This window comes from Urocampus carinirostris, chromosome 1, assembly GCF_059441175.1.
Source record: "Urocampus carinirostris isolate Australia breed hairy pipefish chromosome 1, RoL_Ucar_1.0, whole genome shotgun sequence".
In the NCBI taxonomy this organism is placed as follows: Eukaryota; Metazoa; Chordata; class Actinopteri; order Syngnathiformes; family Syngnathidae; genus Urocampus; species Urocampus carinirostris.
The window spans coordinates 54,514,671-54,537,542 of record NC_142349.1 but is presented as its reverse complement, the minus strand read 5'-3'; the positions used below and the strand labels follow the sequence as shown (position 1 = coordinate 54,537,542).

Sequence of the window (22,872 nt, the reverse complement as noted above, 5' to 3'; positions counted from 1 at the left end):
GGGCTGCGATTTCTTTAAGAATTAATGATCAAAGGAAAGCAAGCCACCAAAGTGATACTTTTCACTAATGCTGCCAAAAGTTGCTTTAGCAAAAATATCTGTTGAATCTGGAATAAGGGGACTGCTGGGGAATAATGGAGATATTGCTAGCATTACATTCTAACTAATAAAGTCATAACTTTAGTGAAGCTGGCAACCAAAGTGATACCATTCACTAATACTGCTAATAGTTGCCTTAGCGCAAACCCTGGCCAAGGACTGGCGGAACACAGTAGAGAAAATGCTAGCATTAGCTGCTAATAAAACAGTATTCCAAAATCATTAAAAGACACTTTATTGAAGAATCTGTTAGCTTGCATTAAATGACATCCCTTAAAAAATAAAAACAAGACCGTCTCAGTTCCTCAAATCTTTTAAATGTACATGACAGAAATAAATACATGTTAGTTTGCTGCGAATGAAATACATTTCAAAATAAAACAAGAGCATAGAACACAACAAAGTGCTTGACTTTTCTAAGAACATATTTCCCAAAATACTGGCTTCAAATAAATATCACTATTCGTACTATCTGTGCATTAGTCAGACTCCCCTAGTGTTGTGACCTGTGTACAGCAGCATTTAAAAAAACAAAAATGATGCTAAATTACAAATTTAGGCTTGTAATGAATTCCTTTTTGGTCACTGGCATGTTCAAAATTGTTCCTTGCTCATTGCGGCCACTTAAAAAAAAAAACAATACTGAAAGCGAAGACTATAAAAACTGCCTCAAAATTCCCATTTGACATCGACTGTTCACAGTTTTACACCCCAAAAATATCCACAAAATTATACAGTAGACCCCCGGGATACAGCAACCCCGCCACACAACATTTTCACTTTACCGTGTGAAATGCTATGTTTTTCGGCGTTTCTTTAAGCGTCTCTTAAACGGCTGTCTGCTATTGGACGACATAAAATGCTAGTCTGCTATTAGTTTGCATCACAGCATCATCAGTATGTCGATATGCTATTGGCTGGATTCTCTACCACAATTTCTCTCTCTCCATTTGGCTCAGAATCACGTGTAGCAAAATTGAATTTGTTGAGCTTCGGGTCCCGAGACTTACAGCGATGCTAAAGGGAGAAGCAAGAAAATGATAACCATGGAAACAAAGCTGGCCATGATTAAAAATAAGAAGAAGGCACACGCATCGTTATTTGAATAATGTCGTATCTTAGGGATCTACTGTATTAATAAAACTACAACTACAGAAATGCAAATGCCAAAAAATAAAAATTAACCTAGCTGTGGTCTCATGGCAAACTCAAGGCACCATCATAAAAATGTGCACGTGCAAGCATTCGCTAAAATTTGAAATTAACAGGTATAGATGTTAAACCTCCATTTTCAATTTTGTTAAACAACAATAGCAAGTTGGACTAAACTGACATAAGTAGTGGGATAGTCAATTTTTTTATCCATTTTGGGTTGGGTCAAATGGTGGACATGTCCATTTTTGATCCATTTTGGGTCATTTTTGTCAACCAAGTGTTTCTAGTGTGCTAGTGGGGTGCTTAAGCTGGAATATCAAAGGATGAAAAACAAGTGACACGTCACAAAAACTAAAAATCCCCATTAAGATGACAGGATGTCATTGACTTGGGTCAAATTTGGATCAATTTTGGGCGATTTGGAAAAAAAATATTTGACAGTGTGCTGTGATATTCTGTGCTGCTAGCTTATGATCCTTTTGATTCTGCTAAATGTTAGCGTGTGTGTTAGCATGCGTTACGGGTTGTGAGTCCAGAGCGTGACGGTGCGGTCGGCGGACGAACTGAGGAAGGAAAGGTCCTGGGTATGCCAACGACATTGGATGACCTTGTCGCCGTGCTCGCCAACCAAGGTCACAGGAAGCTGCTTGGTCAGGTCGCCTACAAAATAAAAGAAATAATGAATCCAAATCTTTGTAGACTGTTTCACATCCTATGTCAGGCAAAACAAGAAACCGCGCTGGTCAAAAGATTGAGGAAACCGAACTGTCGTTTCTGCAGGTTGGGTGTTAAAACGTCGTCATGTTGTGTGCCAGAATCGGAGAGAAAAACACGTTAGTGATCGTAAATGGAAGTTTACAGGATCCCGGCGGACATTTCTTGATTAAAGAAAAAGAAGAGAGGTGTGGTTAAATGCACTAAAGCTTAAAGATTGGACCGAGGCAATCATCAAAAAATGTTGGGGTTAGCAGTCCACACTTCATAACAGGTAAGAGGAATGAAACGTTTATGATTGTTTCCTTCAAGTTCAAATTGTTTATTATATCGGAAAAATATCTTGTTATTTCCTTAGCCTTGGCTAACGTTTAGCGTGTAGCCTATATGCCGACGGTAACCTTGTAAACCCTGCGTGCGACTGCTCAAAAATAAAAACAGTCACGCATTGCAAACAATCAAAGTCATTTATTAGATACATTTAATTATTCATGTATTGTTTATTTTTTAAGGATAAGCATTTATCAATGACATTTAGGCTACACGCTAACAATTAGCTGAAGTTAAATAAACAACAACATATTTTGCAGATATAATACATAATATGGACTCAAGGGCAACATTGAATGAATTAAATGTTGAATTTCCCTTACCTGATATGAAGTTTGCGCTGCAAACCCGATAAATTTTTTTGATGATTGCCTCGGTCCAAACTTTTTGCTTTATAGCATTAAACCACAACGCTCCTCTTTTTCTGAGATCAGGAGTGTTTTCTGGGATTATGTAAAACTTCAATTAACGATCACTTAAGTTTTGTCTCTAATTCTGGCACACAAACACACAACGGGACGACATATAGGAGCAACGACAGCTTTCTTTTCCTCAGTCTTCTGACCAGCGCAAGCGTGTATTTGCCTCCAGCTTTGGCGATGATGTCACAAGCGACATAGGTTGTAACCGTAATGTCAAAGCTATCCATGATACAAAGCTAAACTTTTAGCGCGTACGCTAGTTGACGTATTGTCTCGTAGCTTTTTGCCTCCAGGCCAAGCACCGCCCATTAAATACTTTACAATGTTTACAAACTTGACTTGACAAACAAAGTAAATAGTCTATAAAAAGCAGTTCAACTAACATATATTTGTCTGGAAGTGGAGTAGCGTTGTCTGACCTTGCAGATTGGTGACCATGACCTTGGCGTCGTATGACCCAGTGAGCAGGTATCTTGCGCCAGGCGAGAAACGAACAGAGCGCACATCGCTAGCGTGGGGGCGATACACTTGCACGATGCGCCCCCCGCGCACGTCATAAAGCATAACAGCGCTGTCTTCCTGACCGGTCGCCAGCAAACGCCCACTCGGGTCCACCGCCACCGACGCCACCGGACTGCCTGAAAGAGACAAAAGATTGGATTTTTAAATCATTTACCAATCGAATAATTCAATCCATAAAAGGTAAATTTCAAAATTGAATTCAAATAACTTGATACTTTGCGACCTGCATCGCAGAATGAAAAACATTCCACACATTTTCGTCAAGCCTGGCAGCTCTTTTTTGCCATTCTGTCCACTGAAAAGTGAACCGCACTCGTGCTGCCGCGATCTATTGTCCCCAATCGCAAATTGCTGCAAACCGGGACAAGCAGAGCACACCTTTGCCGGTATTTCCAACGAACAGCACTCGTGCAACTGAGATTGATTATCCCAATCCCATAATGTTGTAAGAGAGAACCAGCAAGGGCAATTCTGTCAGAAGGCGTAAGATTCTGGCCCGCGTAAAATGAGATGCATCGTTATGGCCGCAATCCATTACCCCCAATTGCATATTGCTGTGAGCAGGGGCTGTAAGAGTGCACATTTGTCAGGCCTGGCAGTCAATTTTCCACATAATTATGCAATTTTTTTCAATCCACTGTTGTTACGAGCAAGGGCTAGCAGAGCGCATGTTAAAAACGGGGTAAGGGAGGGTGTTTACTTTCAGAGAATACAGCCTTCTTTTATAATTTTCTTTTCCAAATATTTGTTTTATTTATAGTAAATATTTTCCACATAAGGGTAGAAATAACCTAAAATTATCAGGTAAGATTATAACTTAAATAAAAATATTTTGTAATATAATACTAATTTAATAATTACACATTACTTTGTTTATTTTAAAGGGAGGTTTGACATATAAGGTATTGTATATACCGTAGCCATATCCCCCAAGTGGGAGGTAGCTAGAGTTAGGAACACACCAATTCTTGAAACTCCCTGAGAGATCGATACAGAGGAGGGGATTCCTGGCCTCCTCGTCCAACCCAACCCAACTGATGTGTCACAACCCCTGTCGTTGGGAGTCATTAGGTGACAAAACCCCCAACCCCTAATGCCGGGTGCCAAGCATGGAGGCAACGGGTACAACAGGGCGGGGACGCTACCCACAAGAACACCGAAGTGGTTAATATATAACGTAATAAACAAAATAATTTGATTTTAATCATTTTCAAATCAAAATTATCCATCCATCCATTATCTGTACCACTTATCCTCAGTAGGGTCTCGGGGGTGCTGGAGCCCATCCCAGCTATCTTCAGGCAGTGGGCAGGGGACGACCTGAACTGGTTGCCAGCCAGTTGCAGGGCACACAGGGACAGACAATTCACTCGCTCATTCACCCCGGCCAATTAACCCGACATGCATGTTTTTAGAATGTGGGAGGAAACCGAAATGCCCCGGAGGAAATCCACGCAAGCACGGGGAGAACATGCAAACTCCGCACAGGAGGTTCGATCTCACGACCTCAGAACTGTTCCGCATACACGCTAACCACTGCACCGCCGTGCTGCCATAAATCAAAATGTTTTTTTATTAAAATAACAATAGGAGAGGTATGTTGGTGGGGCCTCAGTATAAGGATTATTTTTCCCTTCTTTTTTTAACTTTTTGTTTTCTTTGTTCTGTCCCCCTTTTTTCCATCTTGTTTCTTAAAAAAACAGACAAATTTATAGGGGAGCAATATAACCAAATACAAAAGGAACAATGAATATATTTATTTACCTGATCCATGGAAGGCGGTGCCCACCACCCTGACGCATGTGGGCACCCTCAGGTCCCAGAATCTCACGGTCTTGTCCTGTGATCCCGAGGCGATCATCCATCCCCCCCAGGTGTAAAGGGACAGGATGTGTCCCGTGTGGCCGCTGAGGGCGTGTAGGCCTTGTCCGCGTTGGCAGTCGGTTGTGTAAATGTTGCAGTCGCCTGCTCCGGCACTGATCAGGGTGGCTCCTCCGCTCTCAGGACCCTCCATGAAGGCCAGGTCGCGGATCGTTCCGTCGTGCATGCTGAACTCCAAGTCAGGCCCTTGACGGAAAAAAGACGCAAACCAACATTGATGCCATTGTGTATTACATAGCCATCCCCAGTAATGTGGAGGTACTATAAATTCTGGAATACAGAGTGCACCTGATTTAAAGGCGCGTGCGCAAATTTGAGGACTAATATCACCCAGAGTGAGTCAGTCAAAAATTTAGGAGTCATATTTGACCCCGATCTGTCCTTCCAAACACACGTTAAGAATATTTCTAGAACAGCTTTCTTTTATCTTTGCAAAATTGCTAAAATTCGCTCTATGCTGTTTCAGTCGGATGGGGAGATTATAATTCACGCATTTGTTACCTCCCTTCTCGATTACTGTAATGCACTACTTTCCGGTCTCCCGAAGTCCAAAATCAAGGGCCTTCAGCTGGTACAAAATGCTGCAGCGAGGCTTTTAACTAAGAAAGTTTGATCAGATTACCCCAATTTTAGCTAACCTGCATTGGCTCTGTGTTAGCTAAAGATGTGATTTTAAGGTTCTGTTGGTAGTATACAAAATCAAGCATGGACTCCCTCACACCTTTCAGATTTAATTTCCCCCTATGTTCCGGTCCGGAGCCTTTGCTCTGAAAATGCTGGTCTACTAGTGAACTCAAGAGCAAAGAAGAGATCGGCAGGTTTGAGAGCGTTCTCCCTTCGGGCCCCGGTGCTGTGGAATGCTCTTCCCCCTGAGATTTGATCTGCAACCTTAGTGGAAATGTTTAAAACACGCTTCATTCTATAGCATATAAATAACCTATATTTTATGCTGAAAATATTTGTGCATTATTTCCCCTCGTGTAGGTTTTAGATCAGGGGATGGTGTCATAATAGTCTGTGGTTTGCAATCATCTGTGGTCTGTGCAGCCCCTTTGAGACTCTTTTTGATTAAGGGCTATACAAATAAACATGACTTGACTAGACTTAATTGGTTAGCTTCTCCCGCTAGCCAACGAAGTAGGCCATTTACACCAGCTCTGACCAACTCTACCTTTTGGCTCTTTTAAGCCGCTGCTAGATCACTCTGTATTTTGTCATTTATGGGGAATTAACACGCAAAGCAGTATGGAAGTGAGCTCCAGAATTGTTCCCTGTGCTGTAATAAGAGTTTACGTAGAGTCTACATTTCTGCCAATGGGATAAGATATTTTGTCTGCTGAATGTTTTTGTTATGTTCCATGTAAACGCTGCTGTTTTTTGTTTTAAGTTTTTTCGGAGAAAGTACAACTGAAAGTAAATCAGTTTTGGTCAAGAAAGTCAATTCCAAGAGGGAAAAATTGGCCTGAGCAATGGCGGCACACGCTGACCTGTGGCGTTGCAGGTCTCTGCACTGAACGGGAGAACTTTGACGTATTTGTCGTTGGAGCCGGTGGCCAGCAGCTGCCCGCAATGGCTCCACGCTACGCAGTAAATGGAACCCTTGTGGTGCTTGTTCCTCTTGAAACACACGAGCGGCTGCTTGGCCGGGCTGGAGCCGCTGAACAGAAAACATAAACGAGGTGAGCCGACGGATTTCAAAACGAAGGAAACAATTTGCCGGGCTCACTTGAGATCGCGTGCCTCCGGGTAAGCGCAGACGCGCAGCGTTTTGGAATTGGAGCCCACGGCATAAAAGGCGCCGGACGGGTGGAAGGAAACAGCACGCACGGCCTGAGTGTCTTCCAGAGTGTGCACGGCCACAAACAGGCTTTTTTCTTTGTCCTCGCCCTGGGAAGTAAAAGAATATACACTTGAAAATAAATACGGTCTTTTAACCACATTTCGGCTCATGGCAAAATGACGAGGTTTCAACTACTGCATGAGCATGTCTTTTTTTGGAGAGCGTGACTTGATAAAAACCAAGAAAGAGGGAAAGAAGGAAAAAAAAACAGCAAAAGAGAAAAAAAAAGACGGAAACAGACACTAGATAAGAGAAAGAGACAGGGGGAAAGAAAAGACAGAGAGAGACAGAGGGAGAGTTAAACAATGAAAGAGAAAGAGGAAAAAAAGACACCAAGTAAGACAGAAATAAAAGAGAGACCGGGGGAAAGAGAGAAAAGAAAAAGAACAGAAGGAAAGGCCAGAACAAAGAGAAAGTTAGACAGAAACAATGTAAGTAAAAAAAAGATACAAATTAATCGGAAAGATAGAAATGAAAATAATGATACAGAAAGAAACACCAGGAAAAAGAAACGAAAAGAAAGAGGGAAAGAGAAAAAAGAGGACAGAATTAAAGACCTCAAAAAAGAAAGTAATAAAGAAAGAATAAAGTGAAAAAACAAAGAAAAAAAGAGAGAAGAAAGAGACACTTTAACACAAATCTAAGCATTTTCCTGACCTTGAAAACACAACATTAAAATTCAAGCATTTTCCCAGTTTTCAAGCACCTGTACAAACTCTGTATTATATGTACTTTTCTGATATTAAAAATTTCTCCAATTGATAGGTGCAGTTAAAGTGACTTTTCCAAAGTTAATGGCTGAAAATATCATTTATTATGCTCCTTGACAAATGTTATTATATTATGAAAAATAATGCCAATTTATAAAATTGACAACATTAAAAAAGAAAATGCATTACAAAGGTTTCACATCAACCTACCTCTTTACTGCGGCTTAACGCCCCCGAATCGCCATGTGGACCCACTTTGTGATTCAGCCCGCTGCTAACACAGAAAAAACTCATAATAAGTGTCTTTCATCTCACCGGACAGTCGGTGGTGAGACGGAACCGACCTCTGTGAGTAAACGGGCGATTCGTTGGGGGGCGATACCGGGCGACCTCCCGCTTTGTGCTGCGGCGTGCTGCTGAGGCCCCCCGCCCCTTGGCTGCTCTTGCGCTCGGGGCTGGAGGAGTTGTTGTTGTGCTCCGAGGCATCTCCGTTGCACTGCTGCGATAAAGATTTCACCTCATCTTCTAAATTCTCCATCCCCACGTTGAGCTCCTCCAACTTTTGGATGGACCTGACGACCACATCAACTTTAGCACAAATTATTTTTCACGATATTAACCTTGTTGGCATACAATTGACAGTACTGAAGTGAAAAATCTTGGGAAATGCATGGGATTACACAAGATTTGTGATATATCAAAGATAAATGTGAATTTCCCTTAGGGGATGAATAAAGTATCTATCTATCTATCTATCTATCTAAAGAATTATAATGGATGTCTATACATCCAAATAATGTACATAACATGTTTTGTGTATAGTATGTGGTTGGTTCCCAAATGCAATAACATATAAATCACAGCACAATCACATTTTGAAAAATCAACATGTTTTCACAACCAGGGGAAATTTGAGCTTCCAAGGTGTTAAGTTTTTAATGTTCTGTGATTGAAATACAAAAAAAACATAAAAATGTACATAATATGTACCTGCATGCCACCAGAGTTAAAGTGCTATCCCGCAGTTCACTTTTCATTGTTTCACAACTCGAGCATTGTGTTCTGCATTCTGGGTTGGCTAAAACATCTCTCGGCTTCTTTTCTACCAATACCGTTGCAAGTATAAACGTAAAACAGATTGCCGATTGTATGTTATGTAAATGCAAATCCCAGTATTTTGACTAAAAATTCTGCACTGACAAAAGGATTTCATTGCATAATACAGTAGATATCCCCACCTGACGACATTTTCACTGTATGGTGTGGTATACAATTTTCTTTCAACCCCCTATTTTAGCTGTAAGGTATTAACTTTTCTTACATATAGTTTTCCCCGCTATACAACATGTGTCTGCTACTGGTCGACACATATAAACTGCTAGTTTGCTATTGGTTTGAAAATCCTGATATGCTATGGGCTGAACTCATCCCACAATGCCTTTCTCTTGCTTCATTCAGTTCAGAATCTTGTGTTTTGTGAAAACTGTGATTTAGTGCAATACAGTATTTTTTTAACCAGGATTTTTTTCGCTATGTGTCGCAAGGCTTGCAGGGATTCTGAAGAGAGAAGCAAAACATGGTAACCATGAAAACAAAGTTTGGGATTATTAAGAAGTACAAAAAAGGCACACATATCACGACAATTAATAAGAATAAGGAGGCAATAAAATCAAGAGACTAAGCCCATGGGACAAACGAAAATGTGGGCAACACCATCAGAGTGCACATTGGAGCCTACGAAGAACTGTTGTCAACTGTGCGCAGACGAAAACTTTAGTGGAATGGTCACGTCACAAGATCAACAGGACTGACCAAGATAATTCTACAGGGGACAGTCCAAGGGGGCAGGAGGAGAGGAAGACCGAAAAAGAACTGGGCCGACAATATTAAGGAATGGACTGGTGCCAACTTTGCAACAACCGAAAAACAGGCCAGGAACCATCAACAGTGGAGAAAGCTGTCCAGAGTTGCGTCTTCATTGTTTCCCCGACAACCCAGGTGCAAGGGATCCAAGAACCATGACAAAATATTTGGTTATTTGCACAATTGTTTTCTTAAAATAATAATTTAGTTGGTATAAGCATGACATTTAGATTGTTTTTTTAATTTTAAAATATATTCTCCCCTGAAAAAATGGTTGCCTTGCCACCCAACTGTTTCAGGTGAAGACCTACAAGACGAATTTCCATTCTGTGACCTTGACGAATCTCTAAATGAAGCATCTAATAAAACCTTTGTTATAATTTGGCATGATATAAATGAAATTGAATTGAGTAAAGCAGCTGCCATAATAAATAATGCAGACACTGTAGTTACTCCCGGGAGGGATGTTAGAATAAAAAGAAAGAATGTTGGTCAGGACAGATGGTGTATTGTGTTATATTGGGGGGGCAGCCCCTCCCCAAAGCCGACAAGCCGCCTCGGTGGTGGCTTTTACCTATTGAGGAACTTCTCGGTGAGGTTGGGCTGCAAGTTAGCAGGCGGCGGCTCCTGCTGTACGCCACCTTCCAGCAGCATCTGCTTGTACATCTGCCTCTGCTGCTGCTTCTGCTCCAGGTGCTGCTGCACGCGAAGACGCTGACGGTAATACTCCTCGTACTTCTCGGCAGAGTCAAAGGACTGGAAGTTGAGGAACAACCCACAGTGCTTATGAAAGATTTGTGACGTAAATTGTATGTGAAAACACATCACAGGCAACTTTGAATAAGAATAAGTCAAGCTCTACTCTCGGTCTTGAATACAATGTACAGACACTCCCCTACTTACAAACATTCGCCTTATGCAAAACGATAGATACGAACATTTTTTTCAGGATGTCGAAAAAAATCTGGACATTGCTGTAATTTAGATTTTGTATTGTGTACACCTTTTACCGAGCGTGGTGCTGTGAGAGGTCACTCATTATCCACCCCGAAGAACGAATCCGGCTTCTACTTCCTAGTTCGTGTGTATACACACTGTACTGTATCTCTAGCACGCTAAGAACTTTTTTATTGTTTAATATCTCGTGCATCCATTTAATATGGTTGGTGTAAAGTGTAAAGAAGAGGCGACCCGTTTATTTTGAAATGAAAGTGGAATAAGAAAGCTTGATGCGGTTGAGAAAATGGTTCGATCGTTTTTTTTCGTCCACTTTTTACCACGGAAGAGGAAGTCACCTAACTCTTCCAAAAGTAAGTAAAACTTAACTTTATTTATCTTTATAGTCAATTCATGTTTATTTGTATAACCTTTAATCACAAGGAGTCTCGAAGGGCTTCACAGAACATCAACGCCTAATGTGTAGCTTTGTTTTTCAGTACTATGCTTTATTATTCAGCCTGCTTGGTAACTTTATAGAGCATACTATTTAATTAAACGTTTATTTTTCAGTTTTAAAACAATACAGGTTACTTATACAAGCCTTAAACATACTTATATAAACCTTAAACATACATTCCATAGAAAATATAGCACCGAAGCAACTTACAAACAAATTCAACTTACGAACGATCGGACGGAACCTTTCTCGTTCGTAAATAGGGCAGCGTCTGTACACCCGGATTACTATGTCCTAACTGATGATGTTTTACGTTACAATGTGGAATACTATTTTATTTTCCCCATTTGTTTTGAAATTTCCCTTATCATATGACATTTACAACAGATTCTTTTGCATGCATAAAACATACAAAATTAATACTTTGCAGTGTTGATGTATATGACAAGTGACGATTCTAAGATGCCTGTCTGTTATTGGTTGATTAAAGATGGTGATATGCAATTGGCAGAGCTCCCTTCCTCACTTCATTCTATTCAGAATCTCGTGTAACAAATGCAAATTTGTTTAGCTATGGGGGTCTCAAATGATGCAAAAGAGAAAAGCAAAAACATGATAACCATGGAAACAAAGATAACAGAATTATTACATTCGAATATAAGGAAAACCCATTTAAAAATTATATGCCAAAAATGTTTCCAAGTGATGCTAAAATTGGATTGAGCTCATGCAACTGACAAACATCATACATCCCCATCCCATATTTTATATCTAAAAGCAACATTTTTCAACTTTTTAAAATAAGTGTAAAAGTAATGGTTTAACCTGCAAATCAACTAGGCCAAATTCTATTTGCAAAGACCTTTTATGCAAAGTGGCCACAAGGAAGCAGAAAATATGATCAAATCCAAATGGATTATTCCTATTTTTCAAGGAAAATCATTCACATAAAATTTTCTAAGTGTATAACTAGCGTACTTACATATTTAATTACACGCATAGAAAAAAATTAAAGCAGACAGTATGAGACACACTGCGTCACTAGTGACAAGACTTCTGCAAAAATTAACAATGTATGTACATCTCTAAAGAAACAGCCATGACATCATCAAGTTGTCTCTTAAAGGCACAGCTCGTTTAAAAGCAGGGGAATCTGCACAGACGTAAATGTTGAACCCAAAGAATATTCACATAACTTTGATGACTTTTGATAAATTAAAAAAAATTCTTTAGCTGCATGTGTCAGTCGACCTTGCAAAGAGTTGATGCGTCACAATGTGATTAAGTGTAGTCTATTTATAGACACTCAGTACAGGTGACACGCAGAGAGGAAAGACAACCGAAGTAATGGATCACGCACAACCAGGACTAAAATGATCGCCACCATATTTTTGGTTCACTATTCACAAAGTGCAGGGATGATTAGTATCAAGGAAGTCAATCAAAGTGAGGCATCTTTACTCAGATAACAAGCTTTGGAGAACATGGAGAACTAAAATAGGGAATTACCTCATTTTTTTCAGTAGAGCCAGGCAGCGGTGCATCCTCTCCTGGGGCTGAGGCGGGACGGGAATTCTGACCTCCACTTGAAGCCAACATTTTGTCCACGGGCGTGTCAGTCCGCGATCTAAAACGTACACACACCAGATCTCACAAAAGGTCTTCTTTCCTTAAAGTAACGTGATTATACAACAGTGGTTCACAACTTTTTGGGTGGCATAACCCCCTTGAAATATTTCTTGACAGCAAAAAACATTTGGAGGGGATGAAATCCCTCTATTGGATTTACAGTGGACCCCTGGATACGGCGATCTCGCCTTAAGGTTTTTCTAATGCGTGGAATAAAATGTTTTTTTTGGCACCTCTTTATAACATTTACCCCACATGACATCAAAAACATTTTGTTTTGAGGGACCAAAAAAAAATTATAATGATCAATATTCATGGTGTTCGTGCATATGACAAGTTACATCGCTATTTTATATAAAAGTTAACATTGGTATGATAGGTCAGGTATTTTACCTAGTATTCAAACCAATGTAATTTTTTAATGATTTTTTTTGTACCACTGGGAGGCAATAAATATCACACACTGTCCCTTTAAATCTGTTCAGTGTGTAAAAACCGAAAATTGTTTTTTATTTTGAAATTTAGTTTTTGTAGATTACATTACAAAATATAGAAATCATTGCCAAAATTCAATAAAATTGGAGTAAAAAACAAAACAAAACAACTGACTTCAGGATCCACGGTCCCACCCAAATTGCAAGCTGCAACGCAAATCAAGAAAAAAAAAAATCCCACTTCTCAAATGTATAAAATAATAAAATGTTCAGTTTAAACTAGAGATGGTGAGATATTTTCAGTTTTTTTGGACAAAATGACCAGCAAAAAATCTTTGTGATTAAGGGCTATACAAATAAAAATGACTTGACTTGACTCATTCTCAAATATGAAACATGAGTTATTAACATGTCATTTTTTTTAATGCTTTTTAATCATATACACACATAAGTGGTACTTTATATATTTTTGTAATTTTAATGATTCTACCATGCTATACGGCAAATTCCCTTTGTGATCCAACCTCAGAACAGATGTATGTTGTATCCAGGGAAATCTACCATACAGTCCTTTTAGTGCACTTTTCTTTTTATAATCAGTTAGACTTACGTTTCTGGTGACTCCTCGAAAATGCTGTGGCAGTCGGTGCTGTCCATCATGAGGCTCCTGTTAAGGTTCTGCCCCCCCGGTCCCGGGTAGTGGAAGTTGGCAAAGGAGTGTGACATGGGAGAAACGCCTTTACCCGGTACTGGCTCCACACCGCCCGCTCTCTTGTCCTGGTTGGACAATCCGTAAGCCAAACCATCTAGGGCGGGGTTGAGGGAGCGCGACATGTACGTGTCGGCCGACTGGGGCCGCCGTAGGGGCGAGGACGGGTAAGGGGATAATTTGCTAATGAGTGGGGTGAGGAGGTCGGCATAGCCGGTCTTGGCGGGTTTGACCAGGCGGTCCACGTGGATGTTGAGCTGCTTCTGCTCAAAAGCGCAGGAGAAGACGCTGTGGGCAAGGTTCTGCATCCAAGACAGTAGAGACAAATCCACATCGTCGCAGCCGTTGCCGCACAGCATATCCACGCCCAGGAGGACCTCGCTCTCTGTGATTTCTTCGCCTGTCGCTTTGCTCTGAAAGAAAAAAAAAATCCCGAAATTATCAAAATTTTGACTAAATATGGAAACATTGTAGGTAAGGAGGAAGTATGTTAAAGTATACTAAGGCAATGTGCCTCAGGAAATTATCCCCCCCAAAAAATTAAATATTTAAAAAATAGATATATTAGCCTAAAAAAGGGGAGGGGGCAGGGTAATAAATAAATAGTATTCCACTGGAAAATATTTTTGACCATTCAAATTATTACTTTCCTAAACAATGCGAGAAAAATAGATGCAATTTAAGATCTGAACAATATCGAAATTATTTTACTTATGAATTAAGGACTTTAAACATAATCAGATTTACTTAATTGAAAACAAAAACAATTTTGGAAATTATTTGTTGCATTACAATCTCGCAAAATCATCTGCGTTTTTACCTAATACATAGGTAACTCATTTTGATTGAAATAAAATTAATAATAACAATAATAATCTAAAGAAATATTTATCCACTCGAAAATAATTTTGCTCATTTTAAGTATTGCTATATTTACACGACCGTAGGGCGTTAGCATCCATGAGTACTTCCGCAAATTGTGTGTGATGTCACGTGTCCTCTTCTGCACAAGCGGGACACAGGAGATGTAAAGAATTCACAGGAGAATGCATACAAGTAGCATTTAGCTGAAACTGTGAATGACCTTACAAACGTATGGGATTTCACCCACATTTGAAGAAAATGTCAGACTTTTATGTGTGCTTATAGTGGTGAAAATACGGTATATTCGGTATTTTACACAAATATAAAGGTAAGAACAGTATTTTTCAACCCTTTTTTCCATTGAGGCTGAATCTACCTGCTATTTAAATCATAAAAAAGTATACTTTACATAATTTTAGGGTGCATGAATAGAGTGTGTAATAGTAAATTTGATTAAACATATATCTGCTATACTTGCCAAATCATTTTAAAGTATTTTCCATTTTTTATTTGTTTTATAGGGCAGCATGCATGGGAGCGCAGTGGTTAGCGCGTTTGCGGCACAGTTCTGAGGTCATGAGATCGAACCTCCTGTTTTGGAGTGTGCATGTTCTTCCCCCATGCTAGCATGGGTTTGCTCCGGGCACTCCTGTTTCCTCCCATATTCCAAAAACATGTATGTCAGGTTAATTGACCTGTCCAAATTGTCCATAGGTGTGAATAAACGAGTGAGTTGTCTGTCTCTCTGTGCCCTGCGACTGGCTGGCAACCAGTTCAGGGTGTCCCCTGCCCACTGCTTGAAGATAGCTGGGATGGGCTCCAGCACCCCCGTGACCCTGCTGAGGATAAGTGGTGCAGACAATGTATGAATAATTATTTGTTTTGTATTCTTAACTTAGGCTGTCATGAGAATAAAATGTTGCAAAACTAAACAAACTAATAACTTGTAATCATGAATTGAAATGTGACAATTTTAATTTCATCTAAAAAACGAAAAACATAAACATTTTCTACAGGCAGTGTGCCTCAATATATACATCCAAGTGTGCATTGGCTCCCGAAAATTAGAGGGGTAGCTAAGTTTGTTTTGGGTTGTTACTGGAATCATATCAATTATTACTAATAAACACTAAAATTCTGTTAATAGTTAGAATTGTATTTAAGAAATATTTGTCCAGTCAGCCACACTTGATGTTTTTAAAAATAATTTGTGACCACCATGTAATGAAATGATGTTGACACCCCAAGTTTAAAATATGAATATGGGAAATCCTTAAAAGATCACATCAATTATTATACCTATCGTTCAAAAACAGATAGTTTTCATTTCCTATTTCCTACCTGGCAGAACTCCACACAGCACTCATAGAGGACACCTTTGAGGAGCAGCTGGAAGAGGCGATCGCCGCTGGCCTTGAAGCCGGCCTCGCTAAGTTTCCTATCGGCCGGGATGAACTCGGCCACCATGACGCAGGCCTCCTCGAAACACTGCACGCGGGCTGTGCTCGGATTCCAGTCCTGATTGAACGAGGGCCACCGGTTCACGAGATGCTCAATCGCTTACCGGATCAAAAAATAAGAAATGCCATACCTTGAATTCAGCATGGTTTGTGAGACGAGGCAAGGTGAGGAGGAGACAGAGTTTGCTGTAGTCGTCTTTGGAGGGGCAGAACTCCTCAAGGGTGTGGAGACACTTGACCGCCTCTTGCATTGTAAATTCCAACTGCAAAAAACAAATGAATAAGTAAATAAACCAAAAATGTGCTATAACGGGGGTGTCGAACAAGTTTGACACAAAGAGCCGAAATTTTTAACTTTTAGAGTCAAAGAGCCAAGACACGCACTGACCTGCCATGACAGACAGACACACACAAAATATTATTTCCCATAACACACTCCTCTCCTTACAAAACAACAAGTATTGTTCTTGTGTTGATTTCAAGGAATGTGTCCACCTTCAATACACACAAAAAAAACTAAACATGAGACAAGGCAAAGAGCCACAGTATATAGAAAATATGATGAGTCCTTTGAGACATTTTTGTGATTAAGGGCTATATAAATAAATTTGACTTGACTTGAATTTTTTGACTTGACATGAGGCAAAGAGCCACTTTCTTATTGGCCAAGAGCTGCATGCGGCTCTAGAGCCACGTGTTCGCCACCCCTGTGCTATAAGAAATCGACAACCATGTTTTTCGGACAAGGCTAACCAGAATATAAAGCACACTTTTTAATATGTTCATATATAAGACGCACCTGATTATAGAAGACGTAAAATTAAAGGTACTGTAAGACCTAAGCTTTGAAAAAATTAAAAATAAAAACCTTACAGAATATAAAAACTACATCTCATAGAACATAAACTAACATTATACAATCTGCTTTAAACTGATTCATGAAGATATGATGACGGGAAATATGCAATTATGTACTTCCAATTTCAGCCACAGTATTTTCAAGAATGCAAGGCGCACTTTCGAATTTCTGGTAAAATTTTTGTCCTTAGGTGTGCCTCATCATCATGGCGAAGAAAATACAGTGATTTATAAAACATACCAAGAAATCCCCATTTTTTAAAAAAATGTAAAGAATAAAACATTTTTAAAAAATCTTGAAATTGTAAGGAAAAAAATAAAAATACCTGAACTAGGAGTTTATATTTCAATTCATGTATTTACAGTAGCTTTCGATATTTTCAAATTATGATGAGGATACAACACAGTATTTACCCACGTTAAGACATCAATAACAAATTATTTTGTGTTGCCAAAAACTTAACAAGTTCAAACTTTGCGATGTTGGCGATATTGACATGTTATTTGCTGACAATATGAAATGAAATGTTCTGCATTTATATAGCGCTTTTCAAGTCAATGACTTCCCAAAGCGCTTTACAATGTGCTCCACATTTCCCAATAGCGGCCTTGCAGCCATGTAAGGCGCTAACCTGCTTATTGGGGGTATTAGGGGTTCAGTGTCTTACCCAAGGACACTTCGACATGTAACACGGACGAGCCGGGATTCGAACTGGGATCCCTTGATCCCAAGACGAGCGCTCTACCTCCTGAGCTACTGCCGCCCCATTACAATACACAAAGCCCTCTCTGCTCAGTTCAGAATTTCATGCAACAAACATGAATTCCTTTAGCTATGGGTTCCAAGCTTTATAGGTATGCTAAATAGAAAAGCAAAAACTTGATAACCATGGAAACAAAGCTTAACATACGAGGTAATCAGGAAATGTGATGAAAGATAACGCATCGTTACCCTAGCTAGGGAAAATACCCGCAACCAATTGGCGACCGGGAAGGGTATCAAAAATAAAGATGTGATTTAAGAAACAGTCTTCGAACGCCAAGATAATGTAATTTGAATATGCAGTCTCCGTCCCCCTTTGCATCCACCTACTAACTCCACTGTACCTGCTCAAATAATGATTGAGCAGAATTAAACTTTCTGAGGTTTATCAAGGTCCTGTTAGTGAATTTGGGAATTTAATATTCTTAAATATACATTGCAAGTAAGAGATGACTCTGAAATCATTGCCTAGAAATTGACAGTCTAGTTTTACAGCAACACAATCAGCAATCCATTTTCAATTGTTTCCTTTGCTTTTACTCACATGCTGTGGCTCGTCCTCAGCAGACATGGCATTATTGACACACAGAGCTTCCAGAAACTTCTGCTTTAGGACGATATAACGGAACCTGGAATAAAAAATGAGTCACTGTGAGTACTGTATTACAAACCCGTGCCCACACCGACTGATCATGTACCTCTTTTTGTCAAACTTCTCCATACACTCCAAAGGCTGAATGAACTGAAGCACCTCATCCCATTGGCCGTCCAGCACCAGTTGCCTAAAATAATCACAATAACCACACAACAACTGAAATAAACACTTATTTCTGACTGACTTGCTAAAATTACAGAGTATAATGGTAAAAAAAACTGTCATGTGTATTACTAGATGCTACTTTTGAGTGTTTTATGTATTAAATAATCATAAAACAACAACAAAAATGCATCCAAGGGCTTAAAACTATAGTGAGCTATGTAGTGTTAGCATGTAAACAATAGCCAAAGTCCAGCTATCAGCAGAGAAGCAGAGAGACGCACAAACTTTTGAGAAAGTTTCTTGTTGGCGCACACAATTTGAAACAGCCCGGCTGTAGCTAACTGGCTGTTAAAAGGATTGCAAAAGACCTTTTTTTCACAGAAAGTGTAGTGTTCCTCCCCACAATCATGCAGATATGTTCCAAAATATTCCACGCGGTATGAATCGAGAGAAATTAATTTTCAAAGTTGACAGTTTGCACCCTAGAGCTGTGACATCATTGGATGACAAGTACGGTCAAAACATAGGCCGGTCAGATAACGATAACGATTGTAGTAATCAGTGAATGCATGGCGCTCATTTCCGCTTTGAGTAATTGGAACTTTGCTAACTGTGTCGCTGCGGGACTTCTGACTGTTTTGTCCAAGTTGCGCGCTATTATGATCAAAAGCTGCATGAGATAAGTTTACCTGCCGTCCTGGACAGTGTGTGCTCCTTTATTGCCTTCGCCTCCTTTTAGGTATGTGATTGTGACCTGTCCTTTTGTGTTTTTTTGTCGCATGTCTAGCAATAATATATTATTGTCCAAACAGTTCCCTTTTAGCGCCCAGGCTGCCAAAGGCTTCCAGTTTTGTTGGGTCTCGGTTAGACCCGTTGGCAGTCTGCTAGCTGGCCAGCTTGCCATGCACTTTGTTTTTCCCCAGGCTGGGGATTTTTACTAAAAATTCAAACAAATTTAGATTTAAAAATGCACCATTAACTTGATAAATGTTAACAAACACTATTGTGTGTTTTATATTGCAGGATTTTTGCAAAAAATGTATAATAATCGACAATGATAACGATTACCATGGAAGATCATGGCCGGGCCTACCTGAGGAAGAGCATGTCGTCCGAGTAGAGTCCGTTGATGACGCCGCTCTCCTTCTCCAAGGCTAGCATGCTAATGTGCAACTTCCTGGAGTGGAGGAAGTCCAAGATCACCTTGATGATTTCCACCTCCTTCACGTTGATGGTTTCTTCTTCCGTCATGGTGGCCTCTGGCTGGGAATTAAAACGCATGGTGACGTGAAAAAGGCGGTGAAGTCGAACACACATGTGGCAACTTAAAAGAAAACACTTGAGTTGTAAGACAAAAATGTGAAATGGACCAAGTAAAAGCTTGGAAATGAATAAATTGATATGTTGTACAGAAGGACTGTTATCGCACAAAGTTCAGTGCACAGAATCTGTATTTACTCAACTATGTTTTGGTTCTCTACTAAGCCAACATTCAGATCTGGTTTATTTTCATTTTAGTCTATGAAAAATGTCCATCTTTGTAGTTTAAACATTCCTTACAAATCTACTTGGATTAAAAAGACAGGTTTCTGGAATTATATGCAAAACATTCAACATAATAGCCTCTCCAGTAAAATTTTTCAAAACAAATATATTCAAGAAAAGTTCTCTCTTCACCAATAATTGGTCATAAACATTCAAGAAAAAATGCCGTCTCTTTCTTAAAGACGGCTTTTGGACAGCAACCCTGTCGTCTTTTAAACATCTTTTCGCCCATTTTTAAATGAGAGTGTTACGATTGAGAACCAATTTGAGCAGCAATCCAACTGCTTTTGAAGGAGGACCTCTTGAAGCGAATCTTCCAAAATTGGTTAAACTTAACTTTATTTTTCTATATAGAGCATATTATTTTATAAATGTTTATTTTTTTAGTACAATACAGGTTACTTATACAAGCCTTAAACATACTTACATAAACCTTAAACAAACAAAATATAGCACTGAAGCAAACGAACAAATTCAAGTTACAAACGATCATCCGTAACCGATCTCGATCGTAAGTAGGGCAGCATTTGTACTTGACAAGACCGGAATAATATTTTCACCTTTCAGTCTTTAACAATATACTGTAAAGATGCCAGCAACTCTGTCATCATTGAGACATCTTTTCCCCCAGTTTTGGCTAAGTGAGAACCATTATGGTCGGCAATTAAATTGCTTGTGAAATTTCCCAATTTCTTTTAAACGCCTTTTTAAAGCCTTTTTTTTCAACCACATAAAGGCTTCTTTTGGATAGCATCTTTTTACCCAGTTTTGGATTGGTGGGTTCGTGTTACTAATAATAATAACAAACTAAAAGCGACACGTTTTCATTCAAATGTTGATTTGGAAAGACCGAAAGACACCGTTACACATTTCACTCTTCAACCACATAAAAACATGTTTTGGACAGCAACCCTGTGATATTTTAGACATAATTTGCACACATTTTAAACACCTTTTCACCCAGCTTCCTAGCATCTTTTAAACACTTTTTTAAACATCTTTTTTTTCCCAACCGAATGACTTATTTTTGTCGCTACCCATTCAGCTTTTGTACCTATTTTAACCCAGTTTTGGAGGAACGGGGATCTGCAACCTCAGTGGAAATGTTTAAATCTAACCTTAAAACACACTTCAACTCTATAGCATATGAATAACCTATACTTTTCGTGGACAATATCTCTGTATTATTTGTGATTGCAACATCCTTTGCTGTCTGGTAATCCTGAAAGGGGGATGCCACATGTGCGGTCCCTTTTCAAGGTTTCTTCATTTTCCTCATGTTGAGGTTTTTGAGTTTTTTCCTTGCCCTCATGTTGGTTCCAGATCAGGGGATGGTGTAATAATAATCTGAAAAATAGTCTGTGTAATAACCTGTGCAGCCCTTTGAGATTCTTTGTGATTAAGGGCTATACAAATAAAAATGACTTGACTTGACTTAAACCAATATCAAAGACACATTATAAGTTATACATATATTTGACAAGACCAAAAGACGTCTTTTCACATTTCACTGTTCAACCACATGAAGACGTCTTGTCAACGGCAACTTTGTCGTTTTATGGACATGTTTTAGACATATTTCCAACCAGTTTGTGCTAGGTGAGTTCTTATTACTAATAACAAATAACACGTTGTGATTTAAACGTAAATTTAAAGAACACGCATCAATAAAGGGGAAACGAACGTTCGGAATCATTTTGGATACGGTATTATAACTTTGAAAGTTGTAATTTAACAAAAAAAAAATAATATTAATGAATGTACTAGCTAGGTTAGCATGCAAAGTTAGCAACAAAAAAGACATAAGGGGATTAAGCTAATTGTTAGCATTACAAGCAGATTAGAGTCGGATTAAAGAACACAAAAAAACGAAAATATTTTAAGCATTAGCATTTCGAAGCAAAATGGCTAATTTGGAAGCTAATTTAGGCCGAGGACAAAACGAAGGAAGGTGGCATCATCCTCCGCTGGAACGGGGCGGGGTGCTTGTGTTCCCCAGAAACAAGTCGACGGCATAAGAACTCACCGCTCAGGAGAAAAACATGCGCCGAAAGCAAGCGGAATGTCTAGATCGGTGACGGGTTCGTTGTCGTCGAACCGGAGAGGTTCTGTTTGGCTTCGTCTGGCCGCCGTCACGTCCTCCTATTCCGGCTCACTGTGACCCTCGTGCAGGTCCGGCCAAGCCCAGCTTGGTGCTCCCTCAAAACTAATGAAAATAAAAATAAATTTAAAAATAATTTCAGAAAATATCTAAATAACAACGAGTTAAGTATTAATAAATTTTGATACATTTTGAGAAAAATACGGTTGTCATGGTAACAGTGACACGCCAAAAAGTGACGTCGCTGACGAGTCGTTCTCAATAATTATATACAGGGTTGGGCAGGGTTACTTTAACTTGATTACTTTCAATTACTTTTGGATTACTCCAATACTAAATATGCTAATAAAAGACAAAAGAAACTAAATATGAATAAAATTACTCAATTTTGTGCAGGCTTGGGGAGTAACGGAATACACGGAGCGGCAAAAATGATGTTGGCAAGCTGTTTGGATTTATTTTCATTTTGTTTCTGTCGCATTTTATGTTAGTTTTGCCGGAGATCAAAGAGATCAAAGCCAGGAGAGAAAGCTTACCACGTGTTGTGAGTCATCATTTTATTCATATTTAGTTTCTTTTGTCTTTTATTAGCGTATTTGGTATTGGAGTAATCCAAAAGTAAATGAAAGTAATCAAGTTAAAGTAAGCCTACCCAACCCTGATTTTATATATATATCTCATCTCATCTCATCAGCCGTACCGCTCATCCTCATTAGGGTCGCGGGGGGGCTGGAGCCCATCCCAGCCATCTCCGGGCAGTGGGCAGGGGACAGACAACTCATTCGCTCATTCACACCTAGGGACAATTTGGACCAGC

At 39.4% G+C, this 22,872-nt stretch overlaps 1 protein-coding gene across 3 annotated transcripts; it reads right to left on the bottom strand.

The window, feature by feature from the left end:
• Nucleotides 1-317: 317 nt before the first annotated feature.
• On the bottom strand, nt 318-22,250 carry wdr47a (WD repeat domain 47a). 3 transcript variants are annotated; one of them, XM_088345603.1, is made up of 16 exons: nt 21,981-22,250; nt 19,503-19,672; nt 18,348-18,431; nt 18,194-18,278; nt 16,160-16,291; nt 15,910-16,086; nt 13,606-14,117; nt 12,442-12,559; nt 10,111-10,292; nt 8,018-8,245; nt 7,884-7,947; nt 6,850-7,010; nt 6,611-6,780; nt 5,007-5,309; nt 3,140-3,358; nt 318-1,914 (listed from the first exon to the last, which is right to left on the bottom strand). In XM_088345603.1, exons 2-16 carry the CDS (start codon nt 19,658-19,660, stop codon nt 1,772-1,774), a joined length of 2,736 nt encoding a protein of 911 aa, XP_088201729.1. In that variant the 5' UTR covers nt 19,661-19,672; nt 21,981-22,250; the 3' UTR covers nt 318-1,771. The 3 variants fall into 3 exon arrangements, with proteins under 3 accessions (XP_088201729.1, XP_088201739.1, XP_088201748.1); XM_088345613.1 differs by having other exon boundaries at nt 19,503-19,668; XM_088345622.1 differs by having other exon boundaries at nt 7,884-7,944; nt 21,981-22,249.
• Between the last annotated feature and the right edge of the window lie 622 nt (nt 22,251-22,872).

Coding starts and splice junctions, on each gene's coding strand:
- wdr47a (XM_088345603.1), bottom strand. CDS start 19,660: ATGACGGAAGAAGAAACCATCAACGTGAAGGAGGTGGAAATCATCAAG. Junction 16,087..16,159: donor CAAACCATGCTGAATTCAAG/GTATGGCATTTC, acceptor TCGTTCAATCAG/GACTGGAATCCGAGCACAGC. Junction 7,011..7,883: donor CGTTAAGCCGCAGTAAAGAG/GTAGGTTGATGT, acceptor TTTACTTCCCAG/GGCGAGGACAAAGAAAAAAG.